Genomic DNA, 25,637 nt, shown 5'->3' on the forward strand with positions numbered 1-25,637 from the left:
TCTGCTTGCAGCACTGTGGCTTTAAATCCAACAGATGAATATTATTATATGTCACTCTTTGGCTGTCGTTACCCCCTAAGCCCACAGCATGTAAAGTAGCGTGGTGAGATTTCATTGTGCAGGTCATTTATCAAGGAAAAATACCAAACATTTGCTGGTTCCAGCTTCTCAAATGTGCAGATTTACTGCTTTCCTCTGTTTAATATCAGTGTAAATTTTATATCTTTGGCTGTTGGGCAGAGAAAAACAAGCAATTTAAAGAAACAATAGTGGATTCTGGGAAAGAGTGATATTTTCCAGAGTAAAAAAAAAAGATTGAGCTTGATAATTCAAATAATTATTTGCAGCCCTAAAGGCATGTGAAGAAAATGGTATTTTACATAGATATGACATCTTTAATCAAGAGTCTCTGCCATTGTCATCTGACTAAATAGTTTCTTGGTGAAGAGGAGGATAAACATTGAAACACTGACTCACTGCTGTTCTGGTGCCAACCTTGGCATCCAGTGTTTTGGTGCTCCTGCTTATTCATTGTTTCCCTCTGTGTTTGTTTTAACTCTGTGCCATGTGCTTCTTACTCATTCAGTAAGAGCTTTTGAATGTGCCAGCTTGCATGGCTCTTGATTTTCGCTGCTGTCCCAAGGATATTATATGACTAAACCCAGCGCATTCAAGATTTCATGTGGTCTTTGGGGCATTTCCTTCACAATGCCACATAAAGCAGCAGCCAGCTCTGCTGCACCACAGGGCTGTTTACCCTCACTTCTCCTTGTACGCTACTCATAGCATTGTATGTCAAGTCTGGTAAAGTCTTCAGATGATATAACCCTACTAGTCTTACAGATGTGAGGGCGCTCACTTGACAATATGGTGCTCTCCAAAACAAAAAAGAAACTTACAGCTCAATGCACCTAAAACACCTGAGTTGAGGATTAACTTCAGATAAAGCCTTTCACATCATCTTCAGTCTGTCAGCAGCACAGCTGTGAATGTGGGGGACTTCTTATTTCTGGACAACAACACTTCCAGCTCTCTCTCTTATGAGAGGAAAACCAGTTCACCACCCCCATTAATGATCTTGTGTGCCCCATTACTGTGCGCCCCATTACAACCTGCACTTGCACCACAGACATGGACAGCATGTACTTGTTGCTCACAAGGCAAAGAGGCTAAATGGCGACCAACTGTTCTCAGCTGAGGATCTGCATGATGGCGGAGCCAAGAAATAAGCAAGAAAGTGCTTGGCTGACCCGTCTCACCCAGGAAACCATCTGTTTCTGAGGACTCCCTCAAGAAAATGATACTGTTCTCTCTCAGCTGGCAATATCTACCACATCAACAGCTCCTTATCCAGTTTGGTCTCTTAGCTCAGCAAGCCAATTAAGATGAATAAAGTCATATCAACTGTCATTTCAAGATTCAATTCTATTAATTGCAACTCTTACAACAGATTGGAGCATGTAGACCTGCAAAAGATGTTTATGAATTGCTAATTTGGACCATTATCTGTTTCCAAAATGCTTTCGAAATGAGCCCAAGGTATGTGTCAAAATCATTGATGATACTGAGTCTCTTATCACTTTGTCGATAATTGATGTAGACTTAAGTAAAGTTATATTTTTCAATGGTATAGTAGCTATTCTGGTCGTCACAATTGTTCCATTCTTTAGCCCCTTACCCTAACCATCACAAATAAATGTTTAACCCTAACTTAAACCTAATTCTAACTTTAAACTATAAAACCAAGTCTTAACCATCAAACAGCCCTTTGAAGTTGATTGGACTGACCAAAACGTCCTCACAAAGATGGTTCCAAACCAAAATGTATCCAAACAACCACAGAGGGACATGTACATACACATACACAAAGATTATTACATCCCTCCTCTGTTTTCCATTGTATTGGACGGCACAGGTAGTGCACATTCCCTGCTGCAGTGGTAGTGATTATTTGCTCTCTGGTGTCCACTTGTAAAGGCATATAAGAGCTCATATGTATCATCTTTGATGCCTACATTTTTTTGATAATGACTGCAATGTATTAGATTCAGACTATGAGAACACTGTAGCTACTGGAAGCATGTGTGTGTGTGTGTGTGTGTGTGTGTGTGTGTGTGTGTGTGTGTGTGTGTGTGTGTGTGTGTGTGTGTCCTCTGCTTACAATCAGTTTTCTCTACACATTCACCCCAGTGTAATGTTTGCTTCATACATGTAAGCATACTTATTGGAAGTATGGTCCCAACCTATTCTTTTTTGGTGCTCCAGCAAACACATTATCTGTGTTTCTCTATGTTAATTCAGAACGTAATAGGTTGATAGTGGTGCAGTCCGCCTACATGGGAGATAATGTTTTATTTATTTAGTTAGTCATTTTAGGAAGTTTGGTTTTCATACAGATTTTTACTAATAAGAACAGTAGTAGGATAACAGACAGTAGTGCTCATGTATTTACATAAAACAAAAAAATTAAAAATAATAAAAGTGAACCATGTGCTGGCCCCCTTTCATGAGCAAAACTCTGTACTTCATCTGAAATTCTAACGGTATGCTGAACACTTTGCAATTACCTTCAGTAAACAGCCCAGTAAGCCCAAATAATAGCTGCAGATGTTAGTGTCATGTTGACAGCAACAAAGTTGGACACTGAATTTGGCAGAAATAGGCAAAAACCAGACCTCTGTCCCTGCAAAAGGATGGCTCCTTGGTTAAAAAAAAAAAAAGTAAAAAAATAAAAACTCGGAGATAGCGATCATATCATCTAAAGTTTGGATCCAAAAAAATTAAAAAGCTCCAGATAAGCACAAACCATGGAATGAAATCCTCACGCGGTTAATGCTGCATCAGCTGGAAACTGCACAAAGAAATGAAGTGATGAATCAAAAAATGATTTGATTTAAAATTGTATGTATATGTTTCACAGCCAAGAGAGGACAGGAGAAGGGCAGCACATTAGAAATGGATGAGACATGGATGATACGAATTTGAAGAGGTTGCATCGAGGGGTGTGAACTCCAGATGCCCCCTGGATTGACTTTATCGCAATCCAGGGGACAAGATAACGGCTAGACAACAAAATGATGAAAAAATTATGAGAAAGATATAATGATTGCAAGAAGAAATACAAACCATTACGCCTCAGAGCAGAATTTTGCTTTCCAACTTGTTTTGCTTCCTTCATGAAACATGAATCTGACTGGACTTTAGCTAGCTCAGAAATGTCCATTCCATGTTAAAACTTGCAACTTGATCATGTAATTTATGAATGGATTTAATATTTATATATTCATTTTTGTATAATGAAGATGACATCAAAGTCTGTCCAGAGTTCAGATCCTTTCCTGAATGAATGCTTGACAATGCAGCCCGTTATCCATAATTCCGCCATTGTGTTTGTGCCTTTCAAAGTTAGAAGTGATTTGATTCAATCTGTACCACACAGGCTGGGTCATTTCTTTTCATTCCTTTTTTTCTTCTGTTCCCTATCAAACTGTTTTTTTTTATTTCATTCTATGTACTATATGACATCAGATTCCTGCATATAAAGTTCTTCATTGTGATTCTTTTATTTCTGAAATGCTTTTGAAAAAGGCCTTTCTTTGAGAAAGAACCAAACTACAATGTAAGATGTGGAAATCATAGCTTTATAAAGAGCCATATTATAATCAATCAGTGCAATAAGTGGAATGACTATGCACTTTAGTAACAACTTCATCCACACAAAATTCAGAGTCCACATGAATGTCTTAATTCCAATGCATGAATCACAATCATTATGTGATTGTGCCAAATGCATCAATTTTTTGAGGATTTAAACAAAAGAGCTGTTGCGCATCTGGCTGTTCTTCCTAACACATATGGAGGAATGAAAGGCTTCAGAACTCAAAATGAAGAAGTACAGTAATGCAGCTTTCTAAACACCTTTAGAAAAACCTGTCTAAAATACTGCATTGTGGGAATAAGTTTTCAGATGGATGCATGGAGAACCACTCCACTGTCATCAGCAATCAAAGCGTTGTTTCAAAAATGTTTCTTACTTCTATTTTAATCTGGTACATCAGTCATACACCTTCCTAAAATGTGCCTGTGAAACATGGGGAGGGGAGAGACTCGCTATTTTTTGAGCAGAGGAATGATGGAAAGGTGCAAAAAGACAGATAATGTCTAGACAGGCATTAAGACTTTTTGTTGCCTGCTCCAATTTTTATGTAGGGTTTAATGTGTCTCCAAGGTAGCACTCACATCACCAGTACAGATGTCAGTGACTGACAGTTTGTGTATCTGTGTATTTGGGCAAGATGTACATTTTGATGGGTGACGTGGACTGACAGCAGAGTACAGTGTTTGAAAATGATGTGACCCTTCTTTAAAAAAAAAGTTTAAAATTAATCAACTTTTAACAGTGTGCAGGTAGAACATGTCCACTGCTAAAATTCATGTCTCAGTGAAATTCATATACAGCAAGGAAAGGTTTCAACAACACAATGTAAATGGTTAAATTTATGTTTCTGTGACTGTTGCGGATGTAATGTAATGTGTCCTATATGAACACTACCTATAGCTGTTCAACAAACAGGGCTTTGTTTATCATGAGATTAGATCTTAGAGGTGTTAGAGGTTCTGATAGCTGGTTTCATTTTGGATCTGGTTATAAGATGTTAAAAAACCCAGAATCATTAAGCTCTGTGGCCATCAAATCCCTTATTGAATCTTTCATTCATGATATCTCTTAGATAGTCTCTTTCTAACACTGCAGGCATCTGTAAAGAAATATAAACTAACAACATATACAAACACATTCTCACTCAGCACTCAACACCTGAATCTTCCAAAGCATGGATACACTCCACCATGGTCAAAGAAACAACTGTGGAATGCAGTATTCCCTTACATTGATTAAAATTTTATCTTAACATGATGGACGGTAGAGTGATGCTCCTCCTCAGCCTATCACTGCCAGTACATTGTATTCGGTGACCTGTGCAACAATGATTTCGCCTTCACATGGCCTCAAGTGCATTATGCATGCAGATTTTCTGATTTATAAAGCACAAACATAAGTCAGGGCAGCGTTAATGAAGCTCAGAGTGACAGAAGATGCTAAACCATTTCATCACCATCAAATCTCTGTGGTTTAAATAAGATCCTGACTGAAAAATATAAACTTTACATTTCTTTTCAATTAATATGTCTTCATTTCCCACTAAACAAACTACCCAAAAACATTTGAAACGCGACATGAAAGGAATCATATTAGATAAAATGCTACAAACCCCATCACTAGCATCCTCTGTCAACCACATGTCTACAGAGCTGCCCAGGGAATTCTTTTAGTTTAAGACTAGGTGGATATCAACTTGTCAACTTCAAATTGTTCCGCCCATAACTGACAAAATGAATTATAGCAGCTGTTTGTTTCAAACCCATTTATTAGCATAAAATTTTACCTATTCATGTTTTCCTTATGGGACACTCCTCAAAAATCCCAGAATTTTTGTGTAGTCAAGAGTGTATCTACTGGGAAAAAAGTGTGAGGCTGCAGTGGTACTTCATGTATTTGATATTTTGTCTCCCTCTCTCAGGCTCAGGTAAAAGTTAGAGGTCACATTTAACTGCATGTCATTTTTTTTTTTGAAACTTTTGATATTGGCCAGAGTGAAAAAGAGGGAGCATGGCTGAGGTTACTGGGAAGGCAGATGTGTCTGTGATCTTTCAGGAACTAGCTGGATAAAAAAGCTGGGGTCTTCTATTCATATCGCTCTTTCCCCCTGTTTTCTCACACCTTTTGAAAAATTGGCAGTTCAGCTCTGGAGTGTGTTGTATTCTCCTGGAGCCTTCTCTCTGAAGCAGATAAAACAGCATCGCTAATATTCCCATTGTGTCCTGCCCAAGGCAGAGCGCTCACTATCTTGTTCACTATCTTTCTTAACCTTATGTATATTGCCCACGACAGTGGATGGAAGGTGGAGTTTAAATCTCTCTTTCACCTTCACACCTTTCCTCTTCCTTCTCACTGTTCACTCAGTTTGAGCCTTTCAGATATGGGAAGGGCCCCAGTGTGAGGGCAGTCAGCTCACACATGGATGAGGACAGCACAGTTAGAAAGACAGGAAAGGAAATGGAAAGTAATTTAAAATGAAGGGGAATGCTGAATGTAAATAGTAGCTGAATTCACTGTAATTGATTTTCTTTTGGCCCCTCTGAGGCAGAGGAACTCCACAGCAAGCTGAACACGCAGCCACAATATCATCGCTTTATAAAGTTGTGGCGAAAGTGTCAGCAAACAATTGCCCATTTACACATCTAGCAGACAAAGACCTACATTAGCATTCATTTGGAGTCATGCTTCTGGCAACATGATGAATGTAAATCAGATATTTGCTCCTTTTGCTCAATATCCCTTTTCTGGCTCCACCAACTCCTGAGAAATATATCTGGCACTTCATCGTACTGGGTGCTGTGGCTCACTATGATTAGCAGCTAGTTGCTAATGCTGTCTGTGTTTATTTGTTTTTTGTAAGCTAAAATGGCATTTAATCCAGTGCTAATGTGGATTTATTGATTGCTGGAGCTGAACATTTTAGTTCTTCAAAAGAAAACTGGTGAATAATAGCAGAAACATTAACATCAATGCGAGCGCCCTAATAATGTTCGTCCAGCAGTTCAAAGTCGTGAAGAGTTTCTGCAGCACAGTCCCTCCAAGCATCCTCACTGATTCTCTTTGTGCAGGGTCTCTATCCTCTCAAGCGCAAACACCATGAGATGAAGAGAGAAATGATACGCCTCTCCCCAAGTTTCCATTTAACTTGTCCCTCTTACCCCCTCTGACATCATACTCGCTAGTGTGAATGTCACTCACACACACACACACACACACACACACACACACACACTCAAATAGAGGCACATACTGTAGGAACATCTCGGATTAAGCATGACCTGGGGGTCAGCATATGCTGTTGGTGTAGCGTGCTTGTGTTTCAGTTTCTCACTCAACACACTGTATCACACACTCTAACCAGCTCCACACGAGGCATCCGGGAGCCCTCAGGGAATCGTATTGATTTACATTTTTGACATATTTTTATATTGGTTTTCTTGAATGTACATTTAGAACGTCATAATAGGACAATCGAGAAAGAGGGAATAAATGACTATAGAAATGATTATGGAGCATAAAATGAAGTATTGTAATTAATAAAAACACAGCCTGTACCTCTGCCGTCCACTTAAAGACATAAGGGCCTTCGTGAATTGTCGACCTTTACCTTTCCCGCACTTGGCCATGAAATAAAATGACCTGCATTCTGAGCGGAGAAATAAGAGTAAAGAGAAATGGAGAGGAGGGAGTTCAAGTTCAAGTTCAGACAATTTATTATCATCTGCATTGTAATTATAGCAGCACATATCAACCCAGAGAAAAGCCTGTGCCTCGGCTACTGTCAAGGACAACATAAGTGATCCAAGAAGATGATTTTTTTTTTTTTTTTTATACACATTCCAAAGACTGCATAACAGTTCAGTGTATTGGCTGTCACCACATAAGTCTGTCTGACTCTGAATCACGGTCAACCCATTTTCAACCTAATTTCAGAGAGTAACATTATACATTAAGTAGTGGTTAAAAATACACAACATATAGTAGATAAAAATAGCACCACAGTTTGCTATTACCAGGTTTTACTGCCTGTGGATAAACTAAAAGCTATGGCCCAAAACTATGATGGCAAGACCATGATGACATGATAATGTAAAAAAAAAAAAAAAGACTGGTGTGAATGTTGCCCTACATACTCTTGCTGCAAAAGAGAAAATATATCTGTGTATTAACTATTCTAAAAGAAAATATGATGACTTATTCAGCACTCAGGAGTATGTACATAAATTTATGCAATTAAAAGTGGTTTGGGCCAACCTGCCCCATCATATAAAATTGCACTTCTCAGCTGTGTTAGTTCTTAGGTCGCCGCAAGAGGAGCAGTGTGGGTTGGAGGTGTGTGTGTGTGTGTATCGGCTGGCAAAAACCTTGCATATAAAAAGAGTGTGGTTTTGGTTTCATTTATGAATTTCTGCCTTATCCTCTGCCTCCCAATTTAACAGGTTGAAGTAAAAAGTCATCTACATTTATAAATCGCTAACTCGCGCCCTCTGTTGAGCCGATCCCTGAACAGTTTGATCAAATCCCTCTCAAAATGTGATGCCTGCATATTCCATTTCACTCAGAAATCTGTCACATTAAAGCTCAAAAAGCTCTTTTTATAACACAAAATTGTTCATTGAGCTTTTTCTCATATCCAGTTGGCACATTCAGACTAGGTAAAGTAAATCTGGAAGTGGTAATTTCTACTGCACATTGCCAGTTACTGAAAATTGGATGACTTTCTATTTGCAGTCAGTGATGATCTCTTAAGTTTTGTTGGCGCTGAGAAAGAGCTCATGTTTACAGCGCAGAGAGAAGTCCTTCACTTCGGCCTGTGAGCATCCTTGTCCTTGTCGTAGATCAGTCCAGTCATCTGCTGGGTGTTAAATCACAGATGTGGTCTGGTCCCAATTTGGCAGAAAGTCTAGTTCATCTTTCTTTGTCTAGAGAGTCTGGCTGTCTAGTCATAAAGAAGGAAGTCCAATTTGTTTGTGAGAGGTAAGACAACAGGTGTGGGAAATGCATCACAGAAAACAGATAATATCTAAGCTCAGTTTAATTCTCACTTTCCTCTGCCTGGGAGTAATGTTTTGTGATCAAGCATGTTTCTCAGGCTGTGCAGCCATCCCTGTATGTCACCAGCAATTTCTCTCTCCTGCTATTTCTTATATCCTTTTTCTTTCACCTCCTTTGTTTGCACAGGTGAGTCTAAATCCTTCATTTCTTCAGGAAACAGTGTTTGCTTTCAAAGTCTGCCATTGGTTTTGGTTTCTATGAGCTCCTTAGTCAAACACACAAGCTTTCATTGCCTGCCTGTTAAATCATCCCAGTGTAATACTTTAAGTAAACGATTTCTCAAAATAAGCTGGTGATATAAAATGGAAAGCTGCTCCAACTGCTTTGGAGAATGATCGCATCGCCGCAGCTATTGCATCCACTCTCGGGGAGTTATGGCGAGAAATGGTTTAGAGAAATCGGCTTGGCTGAGAGCACAGATTTTGTGTTGATTGATGTGACGCAGAAGGGGCAACATTTTTTTTATAGCCTTTTTGGTGGACGAGGATGTTTTTTGAAGACTGCAGTCAATCCTTTATATGTGAGACTGTGGATGTTTATTTTGATGTATTCTCTGTGTGCCATAATAATAATAATACCATATCTCATACAGTACATTATATAGATCTATCCTGGCGTTTTTCAAACAGCTAGAAGAAATGTTAAATTTAAGCAAAAGATAAACATAAAAATATTGACTCATCATATTCCTTTTGACTTATATTTCATATTTCTTTTGACTTTGACAAAATATAGTTGACTAGCGCTCCAGAGGTCTCTTAAGTTGGTTTGTGTCCTAATTGGCTGTGGTAACATAGACAGAGATGAGCACACTCCTTCTGGGACATGTCTTGGAATGACTGCAATCAGAGCAGTCATCAAGATGAACACAACAACTGCAACATCTGAAGCAATATGGGCAGTAACAGCCCAACAGATGTAGTGAAATTATGTAAACAATGTTTGATTTAAAAAATTTAAAACATGAACTTCGGCAAATGTTTTATGCCGAAGAAAATGCACTTAACACTTAGCACTTGCAAGACCTCAAGGATAGACACATTGCATTTTGTAAACAGTTCGTTGAGTTTGTTTACCAGAAAACCCCACAAGGCATCTTTAATTTCCACCGGAGATTTTAGAAATTTCACATAAATTGAATAATACACTCAAAGTCAAAAGTGCCTTTCCAGAATGATCACTGAAGAAATGTAAGGATTTTTTGAAAGAAAGAAAAATGGGTCAGAAGTAGGTTAAATCCTTGTGTCTAAGTGGTTCTTCCTTTCTTAGCATACATGTGATTCATCATTTAATCACTTGAGAGCTGTGCTTAAAGGTTACTACACTACGGTGAAAATTTTCCGTGAGAACTTTTTTTTTTACTCCTAAGTTGGAACTTCACAGAACTTGCATAAACATAGCCTCAGATCTAATGTATTTTAGTATAAAAGGGCAATGTAGAGGATAAAAACTTCCAGCAAAACTTCATAAGAGGTATTTCCTGTCAAATGCTACTTGATTTGAACCTTTCATCCGTCTGCTGTCTGTTAGCACTTTACTGCTGCGTAACCTTGTAGCAGACAGGCAAGAAAAGGTCCACCCTTGTCCCAGAGGCATTAAGAACAATGTAAACACTGAAGTGGCCGCAGCGAACTTTGAGAGACAGTCAGGTCGCGAGGTTAAATGTCTCCTGGTGACTCATTCCTTGTCAATAAGGCCGAGGTTGAAGGGTCTCAACAGCTGCTCATGAGGGAAAAACAGAGGGAGGTTTTTTCAGACAGGAGCTCACAAGCAGGAGGGACGAAACAGACTGAGCTTTATATAGAGGCTGAGGTGACCTTTGACCTTTTGGGGAATTGGGAAGAGAGGAAGTGTTGTATGATGTACAAATGACTTTAATGTGTAACAGGAGGATGAGGGAATGTAGTTGAGTTAAATACAGAATGCTCTGTTTATAGGCCGCACTGCATTCATGCTTCTGTCTTCCTGTCTCAGTGTCTATTCTCTGTCTACACTTTCATCTCTATGGGGATGGTCATTCTTATTTTTCATCACAACATGCCAATATACAGGAAGCATTGCCAAAACGGGTGGGGGGAAAGGGTGTAGAGTCCATGGAGAGAAACGGAAGTGAAAAATTAGACACAGAGGTTGAAAATGAAAAAAAAGAGTGATGAAAGGGATGGAGATGTAAACCAGAACAAGAAATATCTACTGTAGCCGTTTAACTGCTGTAGTCCTTACACATAATAGGATTACAGTGACCAGGGCTCAACATTTCAGAGCAAACAAATTTTATTCCACGGATAATGTAGCACGAAATAGAACAAACAAAACCTCGGATGATTTAATACCCACTTTAATACCCACTGACAATTTGTGTGAGTGTGTGAGAGCAGCTGAGAAGCATAGAGAATGTCTGCATGTATATGTGTGAACTATTAAATTATAGCAGGACAAAAGTGCGAATACTGCATGGATTGATTTTCAATTCCTTTTATAAACAAGTGTGGATAAAATACAAACTGGATTTGTTGTTTACTGGGGAGTGCTTTGGCGCTGTATCAAAAGACTTCAGAATTGTGTTATACACTCTAGTGACTTGTTGCCTAGCATTTTCTGTGACGTTTAAAAGGGGGAGACCTGGGATGACGACTATATGGGCTCCAGTTATCTCCAAGTAGATAATCTAAGTGGCAGTATCCTCAAATGCAGTGGTTCCCAGAAAATGTTGGCTTTTGTTTTGCCAAAGCAAAACAATGTCTACTTACAGCCCCTGTGTATATATACACAAAAAAACACACACAATATATATATATATACTACATTGTATTATTGCAGTAACATCTGTGTGATCATGAACAAATACAACATTATAAGAGAAAGTGTGTGATTTGCACATCTGTGTGATAGGGAGAGGCAGTGCGAGTGAGAGAGAGGAGGGGGGTCATTTCTGTGCGTAGTAGACAGTTCTGACAGTTTTCGTTTGTTGTGTTCGTTCCTCCTTGCTATTGTTACCCGCAGCCATGGTTGCGTCTATATGTTTTTTCGAGCATGTGATCTGTCAACAGCAAGGCTAAAATACAATGGCAAAAGGCGAAGTGAATCTGGAGCGCATTGTGTTCACACTGCACAGGATAAGCGAACTGCAAAACGGACTTGAAGCAAACCCAACTGAGAACATTAGCTTTGAATGTGCTATGCTAGCAACACAGCAAACTAAACAGTTTGAAAGAGCAACGGCCAATGGGGAAACTCTAACTCAATCATGTGGCATTCGGTTGAAGAGTGGTGGAATTATGATCACTCAGTCAGTCAGTAAGTCAGTCAGTCACAGACATTTGCGATTATGGGGCTGACCCTGCTGTTACGGTCCAGGCTAAAACCTAAATCAAATCAATATTTGCTGTGACCACCCTTTGTCTTAAAAAAAGCAACAGTTCTCTTTTGAACACTTGTGCACAGTTTTTCAAGGCACTTGGCAGGTAGGTTGTTCCAAGCTTCTTGGATTACTTGCCACAGTTGTTCTGAAGTGATTTAGGCTGTCTCAGTTTCTTCTGTCTCTTCATGTAATCCCAGACTGACACAAGGATGTTGATGCCAGACCATTTGTGGCAGGACGCCTTGTTCTTATTGTCTCTGAAGGTAGTTGCTTCTGACTGTATGTTTGCGGTCACTGTTGTGTTGCAGAATGAATTTGGGATGGATCAGATGCCTCCATGCTGGTCTTGTGTCTTTGAAAAGAATCTAAACATCTAAAGCACCTAAAACCTTGGCACAGTGCTGTATATACATGCATCCAGATGAAAGACATGTCATAATCACACTCTCTCTACATGAGTCTTTTTCTAGAGTAGAACTTTTCTGTTTTCTGTTAAATCAAAGGGTTTGACAGATCACACAGGTCTTGTTTTGTTTCTATTAGAACAGTCCTTGGTCAGTATGCTGTGTATCTGTTTACAGGCGCTGATGTTAGTGAGTGTACCTGCTGTTTTTGTGGACAACGCTGTGCCCATACTAAAGATGCAGTCAACTATCCTCTCAACAACACATTTGCTCAGGGAATTATAAACAAGCAATTACATGCTGTATGGCCATGACTTTAGCTGTTGGTGCATTTGCATTTATACAGATGTGGCTGTGCGCTCAGGTAGCCTACATTGTCTACAGTGTTGCAGTATATATTGTACAGACTATAGCTCCCTGCTGTAGTATATACAACATACAGCGTAGCTCCCTGCAAGAATGTGATTTATAGCTGCGTTGTGAAAAGCAGTGTGTGTTACAGAAGCAGTGAGCTGAATGCCCAGAGATAGGAAATATAATGGCATTACACAGTCATCATCATCATCATCATTATCATCGTCATCATCATCATCATCATCATCATGATCATCATCATCATCAGTGAACACTATACTACATTTTTTTCCCTGTAGCCATTTGCATTCACTGCTTTTACTAATCCCTTTGAATTCTGTGTATCATTGCGTAACTGTTTTGCTAATCTGAGAACTAATTGGTTTGATGTGTTGCAGACGGTGGCACATAAATTGCCAAATATAATGAAGCATGCAAATGGGAAATGTGAAAAGAACTACTGTTCAAGAGAAGTTAGTGAACTGTATGAAGACATGGTGACACCAGGAAAAAGAAATTTTCTCCTATATTGAAATTAAAAGATGTTTCTTTTTGAAGAAGTTAAATTTTAAAACATTTCTGTTTAATACATTGATTCTGTGTGCATTTATGTATTCCGCTTTCTTTCATCTTTACCCTGCTTTTGCCAAAGTTCCTCCATACTGCATCGTTTTATAAATTAAAACTGTGGAGGATCAAAGTGTCTCATTAAGAGGCAGATACAAATCCCACAAAAAAAGCAGCTATATGTCAGAAAAATATGTTCAAAAAACATTGTACAATGAATGTAGAGTGAGTTTTATTTTTTTTTCTCTTTCAATTTTTATATAACGCTTATGTTGTGCTAAATGTTATGTAAATTCAACTGATTTCCACACACTGCAGCTCTAACTATGCATGTATTGCTCCTATCCACTTCAAGATGTACAGTATTTCCCTTCCTCTTTTGGTCCGCTATCTTTACATCAAACTTCATCACATCCATCCCCACCACCTCCGTCTATCTGACACTCACTCACTCTCTTTGTTCTTAAGATCTACTCACCCTTTTGTCCATCTGGCTCTTTGACCGGTGAGCGATAAGGAGGAGCAGCTGACAAAATCCTCTTTAACTTCCTGTCTTTCAACTGCTCTTACTAACTTGCTCTTTACTCATCAATCTATCCCTTTTTCCACTCTGTTTTTTTTTTTCCCTTTCTCCTGCCCCTGTGTTGCAGGAGACTGATTCAAATCACGTTCAGTGGCTGATCTCATGTTAAAATGTGCAGGGGAGAGACTGGGCCAGTGCTTATGATTATGGTGTACGTGACCTTATTCACGCACTAAGAATAAAACTGAAACAAAAAAACAAAACAAAAACAAAACAAAACAATATGACTTTTATAAATGACCTGGTTAATGTAGGAAAGAGGAAAAAACAGTAATAAATAATAAAATAATTAAATTACATGAACATGCATCAATTATAGGTCTCCAATCTTACACTGATCAAAGAACACTGCTTATTTTTTCTCCATAAAACCCACTGATCTTTATGTATTACGCTGTATGTTGACATGTGTGACATCTTAATGAGGTTTCCTCTTTTCTCTCTTCCTTTGTAATGGGTTTAGGTTCATCAAACAGCCTTTTCTGTGTAGTTACTCGCCCACTGAGTATTGGCTGATGCAAAATATATGTCAAGAAATGCAATTTTGTGTTTCTGCCAAAGGTTTTGTGCAAAAATTCCATCCAAACTAATATAAATGATCGGTCTTTGGGGTGATCCAACCAGCCCTCCCAATTAAATAATAATAAACACTTACATGCATGCTGATATTCTGAATAATTTATTTTGTAACTCATTCCTTTTTTAATTAACTAATACTGCATTGCTTTATACATGTTTTTGTATTTTATGGTTGTCTGAGCTACCAGAACAGAAGTGTTCATTTTCCATTTCCTCCTTCTACGCATCTGTGTTTAAATCTGTATGAAGTTACTACTTCAAAGGTAGGGCTACATAAAGCTGTTGTGCTAAATAAGCAGTCCCACACAGGTGTTAATTAGACTATAAGTCTACAGCCAGAACATCTCTGTGAGGCTGTAATTTGTGACAATTTTGAGTGAAATGCGAACAATGACGATGCTATCATGAGGATGTCAAGCAGACATAATGTTTACCATGTCTACACTAATAATTTATCTTGTGTACATGCTAACATTTTCCAGTTAGCACAAAACAGCTGAGATTCATGGGGATAGCATTTAATTTCATGACAATTACTATACAATTTACAGTTTTAAACTGATGGTGGTGTAACATTAAGAAATCATCAAGTTAATTCAAGTTATTACTCAGCCGAACTCCTTTCATCACTTTCATCATTCAACTCTCTAAATGTCTTTTTGGTGTTTGTCAGTCTGTAGAATTATAAAATAATCTAAAACTATAAAATGACCTTCTTAAAAATCTAAATGCTTTCTCTGTTTTCAGTTAACTCTCCTTCATAAATTCCACATTGATCTGTTCATCTAATATATATTTTTGGTAAACAACCATAAAACCTTCAATCTGCCTTTTCAGTACAAATAATCTCCATTTGTCATCTTAAAAAGTATCTGTTAAAAAGTTGGGTGTTTTCTCCTCCATAGAAAACAGCAGTTGCGGTCGGCTTGAATTCAGTTGTCAGTTGAATAGGAAACATGTTTTTACGATGGAAAAAAGTAGTGAAATGCCCACAGGAACATATAAAACCAGACTGGCCATAGACTCTACCTAAAACAGTCCACTTTTATAGACTAAACACTCACAGCTGGTATTAAAATGCACATGAGGAGATGCAACTACCCGTCTCACTCTGACCTGTTGTCCTCCCTTGTTCTGAAGAACCATCCAGTTGTAGGCAGGTCAGCTGGAACGAGGCCAATAGGAAGCATGGGATGCCGCTTATGTGAGTGAGTGTAGGGCATCTGTTTCTTCTTCTTCGTCTTCTCCTTTTGCTTTTTTTTTCGGTCTATATTTTTCATTCTGCTCATGGATGACTCACTGCCCCCCTCTCTCTCGTGGTGTGTGAAATCATAGCCAGTGGTTTGGTTTGATGTTTACAATGCTGTACAACAGAAGGCTCCCTTTAGGATGAGTAGATTTTAAAGACTCAAGAAGACCTTCTCATCAGAGGACCCCCTCTATTTCCCCTCAGTGTCTTTCTCCATCTTCACTTTCACGTTTGTCTATTCTTGAGTGAGGTATTTTATAGGGCTAAGTTCTGTCTTTACTTTGCTTTCACACACACACACACACACACACACACACACACACACACACACACACACGCTCACTAACACGTACAGTACATGCTGATACTCACAGTCACTGTGCAGTCACCTTCCTGAACAGCAGGCAGCCCTGACAGTTAGACGGATGACAGAGTTTGGGCGTTCTTGACAGCATAGAACAACGACCTTGTTGTGTGTCCACAAACTTGCAACACAATGACGTACTTCTTTCTAATAAACGGCCCCATTGCCAAACAGAACATTGACTTTGGGCCTTTCTGCAAAACTTTTGTGATTGTGTTATAACGTCTTTAACATTCAGTGCTTCTGTTTTTTGTCTCGACCTCAACACTCTTACTGTAGCCTACTTACTCGCCTTGTTAAACAAAGGTCACCCTGGTTCAGGTGTTAGCACTGAATGCTGGCACTGGATGAAAATTGTGTTCTTCATAATGTTGAGTCTGGGGCACTGACCTGCTGATAAAATGTAGTTTAGTTTTTAACCAATGTCTAACTAACTTTACACCGGCTCATGCATGCCCAGTGTACGTGAATGGTCATGTATGTATGCATTGTTAGTTTGGACGGATATCGTTTTAAAATGTAAACATAGTAGTGTGGAAATAGCCTCAGTACAGCCTCATTGAAGCATTAGCATGGCTGTTGTCTAACTTTTGAATTCATCAGGAAAGCTTGTCCAAAGAAGAGAAGAAGAGTTAAACCCCTGTGGAAAAAACCCACAAGGAAACTAAACCGAAATGCATTTATTTATTAGCAACTTTGGACACATGTTGATGATACCCATGCTGCATACAAAGAGTCAATTTTGCAGAAATAATAAGAAAATGCACTTCTGCTCCGAGGGACAGCTGGAGGACAGTGATGATAAATATGAGGAACAGTATCAAACAAATCAAAAACCGTGTTTCTGTCTTCAAACAGCGTGTTCCTTAACTAGCTTTTCTTCTGCTTAATTTAGCAAAAGAGAAATACAAGAAGCGGTTTCTTGTACTTACTGATAGTATGTCAAGAGCCAATATTTCTCTTTTTATCTCATGTAGCCTTTTGAATAAATGTAACATAAGAGCATTTAAATTATGGGGCAAGTTGTTTGTCAACTCAGTTCTCTGGTTCTGCTCTGCAACTCTTGAACAAGAATCTGCACTTTTATGCCGACCACAGCAGAACAAGTGAAACATGACAGCACACTACACAAAGAGATATTTTATTGTTCAGACAAAGATCTCACCAGAGTGGCAGCTGGCATGGCGGGTTGTGTTTTCTGAATATGTTTCTCATTTGAGATACAAGACTACGAGAATGCTGGAGTGTTAGGCATCATTTTGTGCCGCTGTTTTGTGTGTCTGTGTGTCTTAATAATGGATGATTAAAGAAGACTGGAGTCTCAGCCATCTGCGTCAGCCACCTCGTGCTGCGGTTAATCACAGATTTAGAGAGAATAAACTTGTATGGGCAGCTTCAGTCCTTTCATCATATACCGCCTTTTTCGTCTCCGCATGAGAGCAAGGTATTTGCCCTCTCTTCACACCAGCTTTCTCTTTTTTTCTTTTTCTTTTGGAGTTTAATGTAATCAAATGTGGCCTTTAGTGAAAGCATTTTACTACTTTGCATTTGTTGCAAGGTACCTGAGTACCAGCAGTGTCTCACAGTGTACTTGATCTTTGAATAAAGAAACTCACAGCAGTTTACACGTTGCTGATAGTTGCAGTGTGGCTTGTTGCATAATATATACTGTGTATGTCTTATTGTTATTAGACTGGCTACCACTGTCTACAGTACTGACAAATACATATATAAAAGAAACTGCCTTTCAGTAGTCTTTCATAAAGATTATTCAGAAACTTAATGTTTTAATGTATTTCATCTCTACTTACTATTACCTGATTAGATTCTTACTCAGTATGTCTGTAAATGCTCTTATGCATTTCTAATGCCTTATGTAAAGCACATCGAATTGACAACATGTTTGAAATGTGCTATGCGTATTGCCTTGCCTTTTGTTGCTTTGAATCCGACAAAGACAGCACTTTGGATTGTTGCTCTCTTAGTGGTTGCAACACCAACTCGTGTGCAGAAATTGCTCCGTTTGCAGTCAAAAGGTCCACTAATGCATATAAGCATTGTGTGGTTGTATTTGCAGTATTTCTGGTTTTTATTTTATTTTTATTTTCATTTGTGTGAAGCACAGACAGTTCTCTGAATATGCAGATCCATGTATTAGCTGATATAACTCCCAATGCATACAGTAAAAATATGTTCTGTTAAGCAGTAGCAGGGTGGTGAAGTGAAACCATCCTCCTACTAAAGAGACCATGTTCATATGTTATCAAAGCTGATCTTTGAGCAAGAGGCTGAATCTGTAGCAGCCGCAGGGGTGTTGTACTGTGACTGCCCTGTGAACGGAGAAAAGCTGACGAGGAAATTTAACAATAGGAATCAATATTGCCTTATACAGTATCATAATTTTTTTCTGTACATTTCTGCCAGAGCGTTCAGTTTGCTGACATATCATTCAGTCACTGAAAAGTGGGCCGGGTGGCTTTTGAACCTTCCAGTGCTTAGCTAGAACCTTCAGCTCAGCATAACCTGCCCCAGAATCCCAGCGCGTTTGACCCAGACCACATACAGTGTACGACACATCAACTCTTTCAGGCTGATGCTGTTCAGAATTTTGTTTCTTTTCTTTTTTTATCTTTCCACTTTTCCTACAACCACAGAATTTTTCCTAAATGTTCTGTTTTTCTCATTTTTCTAACCTTTTAACCGCCAGATATGTCGTGATATATTTACAGAACGTCTCAATCATAAACCTGCCCACATCCACCTTTTATATCTAAGCTGGATTTCACCCGCTTGGCATGAGCGCAGACACTAAAAGCACATCATCACATAGACAGTTACTTCAGGTTTATTAGTAAGTGGAAAGTGGCCCATCTCCCTGACATTTATCGGGACATTAAAATATAAGATAGTGTGTATAAATGCACAGGCAGTTATTATCTTGTGGACATCAGTGATATAATTCAGTGCTCACATACTGTGCTTACAGTGAACAAGACTGTACCACTCACTGTGTACACACCAGAATTTAAATAAAGATTTTGAGACATGTACATATTTACACAGTGTAACCACTCATACTGATGTACAGACATAAATGATTGTCATTTATGTTCTTAGTCAATTTTATGCTTGTATTACTCACACAAGGCATTTCTCACAACAGTTTATAAGGCTTCCAGTAACGCAGAAAAAACAAAAATGGGAAGATTTTTCTTCATTTTCTTTTCATCATTTGTAGGTTAAATAAATACAGATCTCTATGTTTTCATTTGTTAGAAAATTAACCTTTCTTATTGTCTAAGTTGTTATTCAGAATGACATTCTGACTCCTATATTTTTAAATGTCTGCCAGAATTGCTTTTCTTTCTCATCATGCCTCATGGTACTTGGGGTCATCTGTATTCTGTTAACTTTCCCTGTTTGTTAAGCAAAGCCAAGGATGAGGGGGCAAATACCAGCCAACAGACAGCTTTGTAAGGACTAAAGTCAATTATTTAGTTAATGGAATTTTCCCAGTGTTGTCAATAGAGAATGGTCGCCTTGCTATCGATCAGTGTCAGTCATCTCCGATGAGCGCAAATCAAAAAGCCATTAAAAATCACACTGGCTATCAGATCATGAAGGGGTGGAGCTGAGATATATGAGGGACAGAGAGAACAAGAGACAGTGAAAGAGAAACAGCAAGAGAGAAAGCGCACTACAAAGAGACACAGCCAGAATCAATTATCAGGAAAGAAAGGGAGTGGATTTGGTTGTAATTGGAACAGATGATAACTGACTGGAGATGAAAATGAATCTTTCAGGAAACTATTAGTTGTCACTTGACATAGCTTCTGTGAATAAATATCCTTCATATAAGCAACCAAAAGAAAGACTCATGAACGCTTTATGCAAATTTTCTAAGATCCTTTTTTTCACAAAAACTACTGTGTGTAAAACAGTCATTCCATCGATTGCAAGGTGACCAGTGTGCAAGTTGCAAAAATACGCAAACTGACCTGACAGTAATTAGAGTATTGGGATTAAACAGATGTATAGACATTTTTCACTGAAAACATTTTGGCATGTCACAGCAGGGAAAGCACAGGTGTCAATAATAAAATGACCAATAGCTTAAATCCATAGTTGCTTCACTTTAAGGACCACATAATAGACCTTTTCATAGCAGATGTTTTTACCTTGTCACAACAGGAAAAGCACAGATGTTACTAATAACATTAATTATGGCCGTGTTCCATTTAAGTGCTGCTGTAAAATGTCACACACCCAAAGCTTTCGCAAATCCTGAAAGCACATATTTGTATACATACACACACACACACACACACACAACACCACACACACACACACACACACACACACACACACACACACACACACAGAATCCACAGACAGTAAACATGAGCAGGTGTCAGATCTCAGCAGCTTTGGGATGCTTGGAGTCACTGAAATGCCTGGGATGACTCTTGAACTCTGTGTCTACTGTTTCCCCTCCAGGACTGGCTGAGCAGGTTCGGCTACCTCCCGCCCCCTGACCCAGTGACTGGTCAGCTTCAGACCAAGGAGGCCCTGACCAAGGCCATCAAAGCCATGCAGAAGTTTGGAGGGCTGAAGGAGACCGGAGTCTTGGGTATGTGGCTGTGTTTGTTTTGGGTCATGGAAGAGTTGGTACTTTGGTTTAATGGAATCACTGTGTGTGTTTTTACTGTGTGACCACAGTATGTATTTTAATGAAAAGTGTACCTTTGGAAAAAGTACAAGATATACCCTACAATATAATGCAATCCAGCCAACACAGCGTGTGGCTATAGGAACTGCCACTGAGTTGAATAAATGTCACAGTGACACAACAGCCACTGAATATTAGAAAGGTTGTACTTATCTAACTTCTTTCTATTGGGTTGCATTAGATTGCCAACATGTCTATACACCATGATACACCTTGAAAACAAATCATACTTGCTGTCTCACACACACACACACACACACACACACACACACACACACACACACACACACACACACACACACACAAATAGTAGAAACACAATGCTGCACACTATGTGACTGATAATAGTGGTGTGTGTAATACAAAATAACAGTATATTGATTAGTATACAGTACCCTCTACTATTTTTTCACACCCTGTACAAATTGTTTCTGTACATAGGTATTGCCAATCTGACTCACACATACACTCCTCTACAAACAGTGTCATTCTTTACGGCTGCTCAAACTCATACAGGACTATAGAGAATAGGAAGCATGATACTGTGTGTGATTGATTTTAAAAACAATGCAGTGGTGTGTGTGTGTGTAAGCAAGAATTTACAAGAATTTATGGCCTGAACAGTGGTGTGTATGAGAGTGTGATTGTGCATGTAAGAGGGTATCCTAGAAAGCATGTATGATTTATGGCCCAAATAGCCTCTCATAAGCTATCGCACATGCACATATATATGCATATAAGGACATACAATATGAGTTACAGCTACTTAAGCAGACATTTTCAAACCGATGTTGAACCATGGTGGTGGATCAGATGTTTTCCACTTAATACATTCATGATAACATGTACTCATGTGGTGGCTATAAATAAAGTCAAAAAGTTGCAATCATGGTGTTATATTAATATTAGTTTTGATAAATATAATTCCACTAGTTTGCAACACAGTCACCTCTCCTTTCGTCTGCTTTCCTCTCCACTCCTCTTTAGACCAAGCCACATTGGGTCTAATGAAAACACCCAGATGTTCTCTGCCAGATGTGTCTGAGGCTGAGGTGACAGTGGGCCGCAGGAAACGAGGCTTGAACCCTCAGAACAAATGGAATAAGAGGCATCTTTCCTGGAGGTAAGGAACAATTAAGTGCCATTCTACTGTACGTTACACAGTAACACCTCAAGGGAATAGAATGAGCAATATACAGAATCATATTTGACATTTTCAAGTGCATTGAACCACTGAACAAAAATCATTCACCATTTACATCTGTAGTAATGCTGAATGCTGAAGGGTGCTTCACACTGATGAGACCATTGAGTCAATGGACTCAGAATGAGTTCTTATCCCCATCACATTGGCGTGTATTGGGCAGTGAGAGGCTTCTTGCTGTTGCTTGGCAACCACATTATAAGCTATAAGTCACTTGTATGTGTTGTGTGTATGTTAGCCATAACTAGTGGTGGAAAATAACTAAATACATTTACTCAATCACTGCATTTAAGTATACTTGTGAGGTACCTAGATAGTAGGATATAAGAAAATATCTTTAAAAGAAGTTATTTAATTTGTTTACATTCACAGCAGAGGCTCGTCTGTTACATATGGACAAATTATTATTCATAATACACTGTGGAAACACAGATTAGAGCCTTAGCTCAGAGAACAAATATCATCATCAGGGTTACAAAATAAAATCAACAAATAAATTATGATTTACAATTACAGATTAAGCTACCAAGCAACATATAAAGTAGTTATAATCACCCTTACCACTTTTACAAGTTGCAACATTAAAGTGTAAATGATTGTAATCAAATGATAATTGAATAAAAATAAAATACATAATTCTGATATTCTATATATATTATTAATATTTTTATATTTTCATTTCTCCTGGAGTGTATGAGAAATTGTCCAGTTGGTCCTTCTTACTTCAAGGCTGGAAGGAGCAAAACACTACAATTCAGGATAATTTTTCTTTATAAGTATGACTTTGTACAAATACACACTACAATGTTTCACTGTTTGTATTTCAGTATAGTTCATTCAGTGTGAAATCAGAGCAGGTTATTTAAGTCTAACACAATTATGTTTAGTCCAGCTCAGCACATCACATTGGTGCACCTGCAGGGAACTAGAAGTCATAAACCTTTACATTTTTACAATTTTTTTCTCCATCTGTGCATCCCCTGATAGATTACATTAGGTGATTGTTCCTCAAGGCGGTGGTCTTTTGGTTTCTGGATCAATTGTGGCTCAGAGGGAGATCATTGTGTTAAAGTGGCATGCTGGTTAGAAAGACCAGCAGCATGCAGAGAGACAGCAAGTGCTTACCCCTTCTCAGACAGTTTACAAAGAAACAAATTCCTATTGCTGTGTATAAAATGTGTAATAATTTAAAACACTGGTGTGTCTCAGTAAGAGTAATGGATGGAATAGGAGAGGTTTTTGCACACATAAAGTAATTGCATCACCTGGTCCGTGCAGTCCCACTCACAGACCAAAGTCATCTGTATGATTCCTGAAGAGCAAAGGCTTCATCACAGAGTCATTCTGCGGTTTATACAGTACATGATAGAATAATATGGTCATGCTAAGTGCCAGCGAACCATCTGTCAGGGATACAGCTTAGTGCTAGACAGCAGAGGAGGAGGCAGTGAAACATATGGTTGGCCTGTGCTGTTCCACACACACTATCAGGGGTGATTCAACAAGGAGATGATCTAAAGCTGGTGTGTTGTCTAGTTTGTACATTTTGTGTGCACCCAGGCGTCGAAAGGCAACAATCTACACATTAATGTAGTCCCCTTCCACATTACAGCTTGTTTTCTGTCTCCCAGCTAGTGAGAGATTTGTTTAGAGGGTCACTGGTTCTCAGTCAATCAGCCATTAGACACAAGTCATGACAACTTTTGATAAAATTTCACCACTGACTGCTCCATGATTTCATCCAGCTGTATTGTTGGTGATGAGATGAGTCAGTCATAAACTAACTTGTTTAATGACCAATTATTATCTTATTACCAATTGAAATTATATACTGTACAGTCACTGCTAGTGAGTGTCTTATTGACACTTTCAGTTGCATTGCTGTTTGCACCTGTCTCAGCTGCATTTTGTATTTAGTGCTAATTAGCCTAATTTTAGCACGATAACACACTCAACTAGGCTGCCTGTGCACATCCTAACATCCTAACAGTTGCTTAGTTGCTCATTGATAGTCTGTTGCATCACCTAGTATAGCTCTTTCAGTGTACATTGAGTGCTTATTGATTATCCAGTGATACAGTTTTGGCTGTAAATTTTAAAGCTGCAAAGTTTCTAACTGTGTATGAAAATAAAAAACTGCTAAATATTATACTTCAGGACTGCTAACAGCTGCAGGATGTATTGCATTTAGGTACACTAACAAGCAAATGACAGAAAATAACAAGAAACCTGCAGTAGAGTTGATCTGTGTCACTTGACTGTACTGTCTTTCTGATTTAGTTTTATTACTATTCTCCTTTTTCACAAGTGTAAGTGGTTAAATAGCTTTAGTTCTGATGAGGAACAGGGTGTTTATAGCTGACAGGTCAGCACAGCATCTCAGGTTAGTGGGGTGTTGCCTTACCACAAGCTGCAGTGTGCACCACAACAGACAGGTAGACTGTGAAAATCTTGACTATGCTTGAGAACATGTGATGCTGAGAATACTGTTTGTCAGTAAGTTTGGTTTGCAAGTGTGTTTCAGTTGGAGTGAAAAATATGCTGGTATTGTAGACTATCAACATGACAAGCTGCCGCCTGTATGATTAAGGGGTGTATTTGTTTGGTTTACCAAGATGAAATTATCTTTTGTCATTCAGAGTATGGGTGGGACAAAATATTGATACAGGACTATATTGTATTACTTCCTCTTGTAATTTGTTATCGATACACTGGTGCCAAATATCAATATTTTTAATAAAACATGCATGCACTGTAAACAGATCGTGCTAATTTTACTTACCAGAGTCACTACTTCATGACTCCTCATGGTGGCGCGACTCAAACGAATGATGGTAAACTTGTGGTGAAGAAGAAGAAACTCACAGGGGGAACATAGAAGACAAATCAGAGCAGTACCATCATCTTTCAAGTTGAAAGTCTGGTCCGACTTCAGCTTTTACAACGCTCATGGCACAAATAAAATCAATAAAGACTATGCGATATCAAAGGCCACACACACACACTGCCAGTCCAGAAATGCTGTCCTGCACACAAACACACACGCATACACTTTAACTACTCAGTGCTCTGTCAGCAGTCTCTTTCTATTTCGTCTGACGGAGAGATCAGGTCTTTCCCTCTCACACACCAACACACACTTGGGCATAAACACATGCAGGCTTCATGAAGAGGAGTGGATCGGTCAGCAGTCTGCTGCTAATGAGACTGAACGTACACAGAGATACACACACAAACACCTACACACTGGGCATTTTACTGTCATGTGAATTATAGCTGGCAGCTGACTAAGACAGGGACTGCTGTCTCCAAGTTTGGATACTGATATGAGAGAGAAATGTGTATTTTTGTATCAAATTATTTTAAAACACTTGAACTCCGGAACTGTTCAGCCTTCTGGCAGTTCAGGCGTTTGCTGTTTTACATTGGAGTGATGGCACACATGAACATGGACAAGTTGCAGTCAGAGTGTGTGTGAGGCCCGAAGCTAAGACTCTATGCACTTCATCTCAGTTGTCGAATTCTGTGCA

General features: G+C 38.8%; 1 protein-coding gene across 1 annotated transcript in view; it reads left to right on the forward strand.

The window, feature by feature from the left end:
* Positions 1–25,637, forward strand: part of mmp17 (matrix metallopeptidase 17) — a 77,197-nt gene that overhangs the window by 17,294 nt on the left and 34,266 nt on the right. Inside the window, exons 2-3 of the mRNA XM_022760815.1 lie at positions 20,672–20,804; positions 21,891–22,026. Coding sequence (XP_022616536.1) covers positions 20,672–20,804; positions 21,891–22,026 — 269 coding nt within the window. The remainder of the gene's footprint in view (positions 1–20,671; positions 20,805–21,890; positions 22,027–25,637) is intronic.

Source organism: Seriola dumerili, unplaced genomic scaffold (genome assembly GCF_002260705.1).
Source record: "Seriola dumerili isolate Sdu_G_001 unplaced genomic scaffold, Sdu_1.0 BDQW01000365.1, whole genome shotgun sequence".
Classification (NCBI taxonomy): domain Eukaryota; kingdom Metazoa; phylum Chordata; class Actinopteri; order Carangiformes; family Carangidae; genus Seriola; species Seriola dumerili.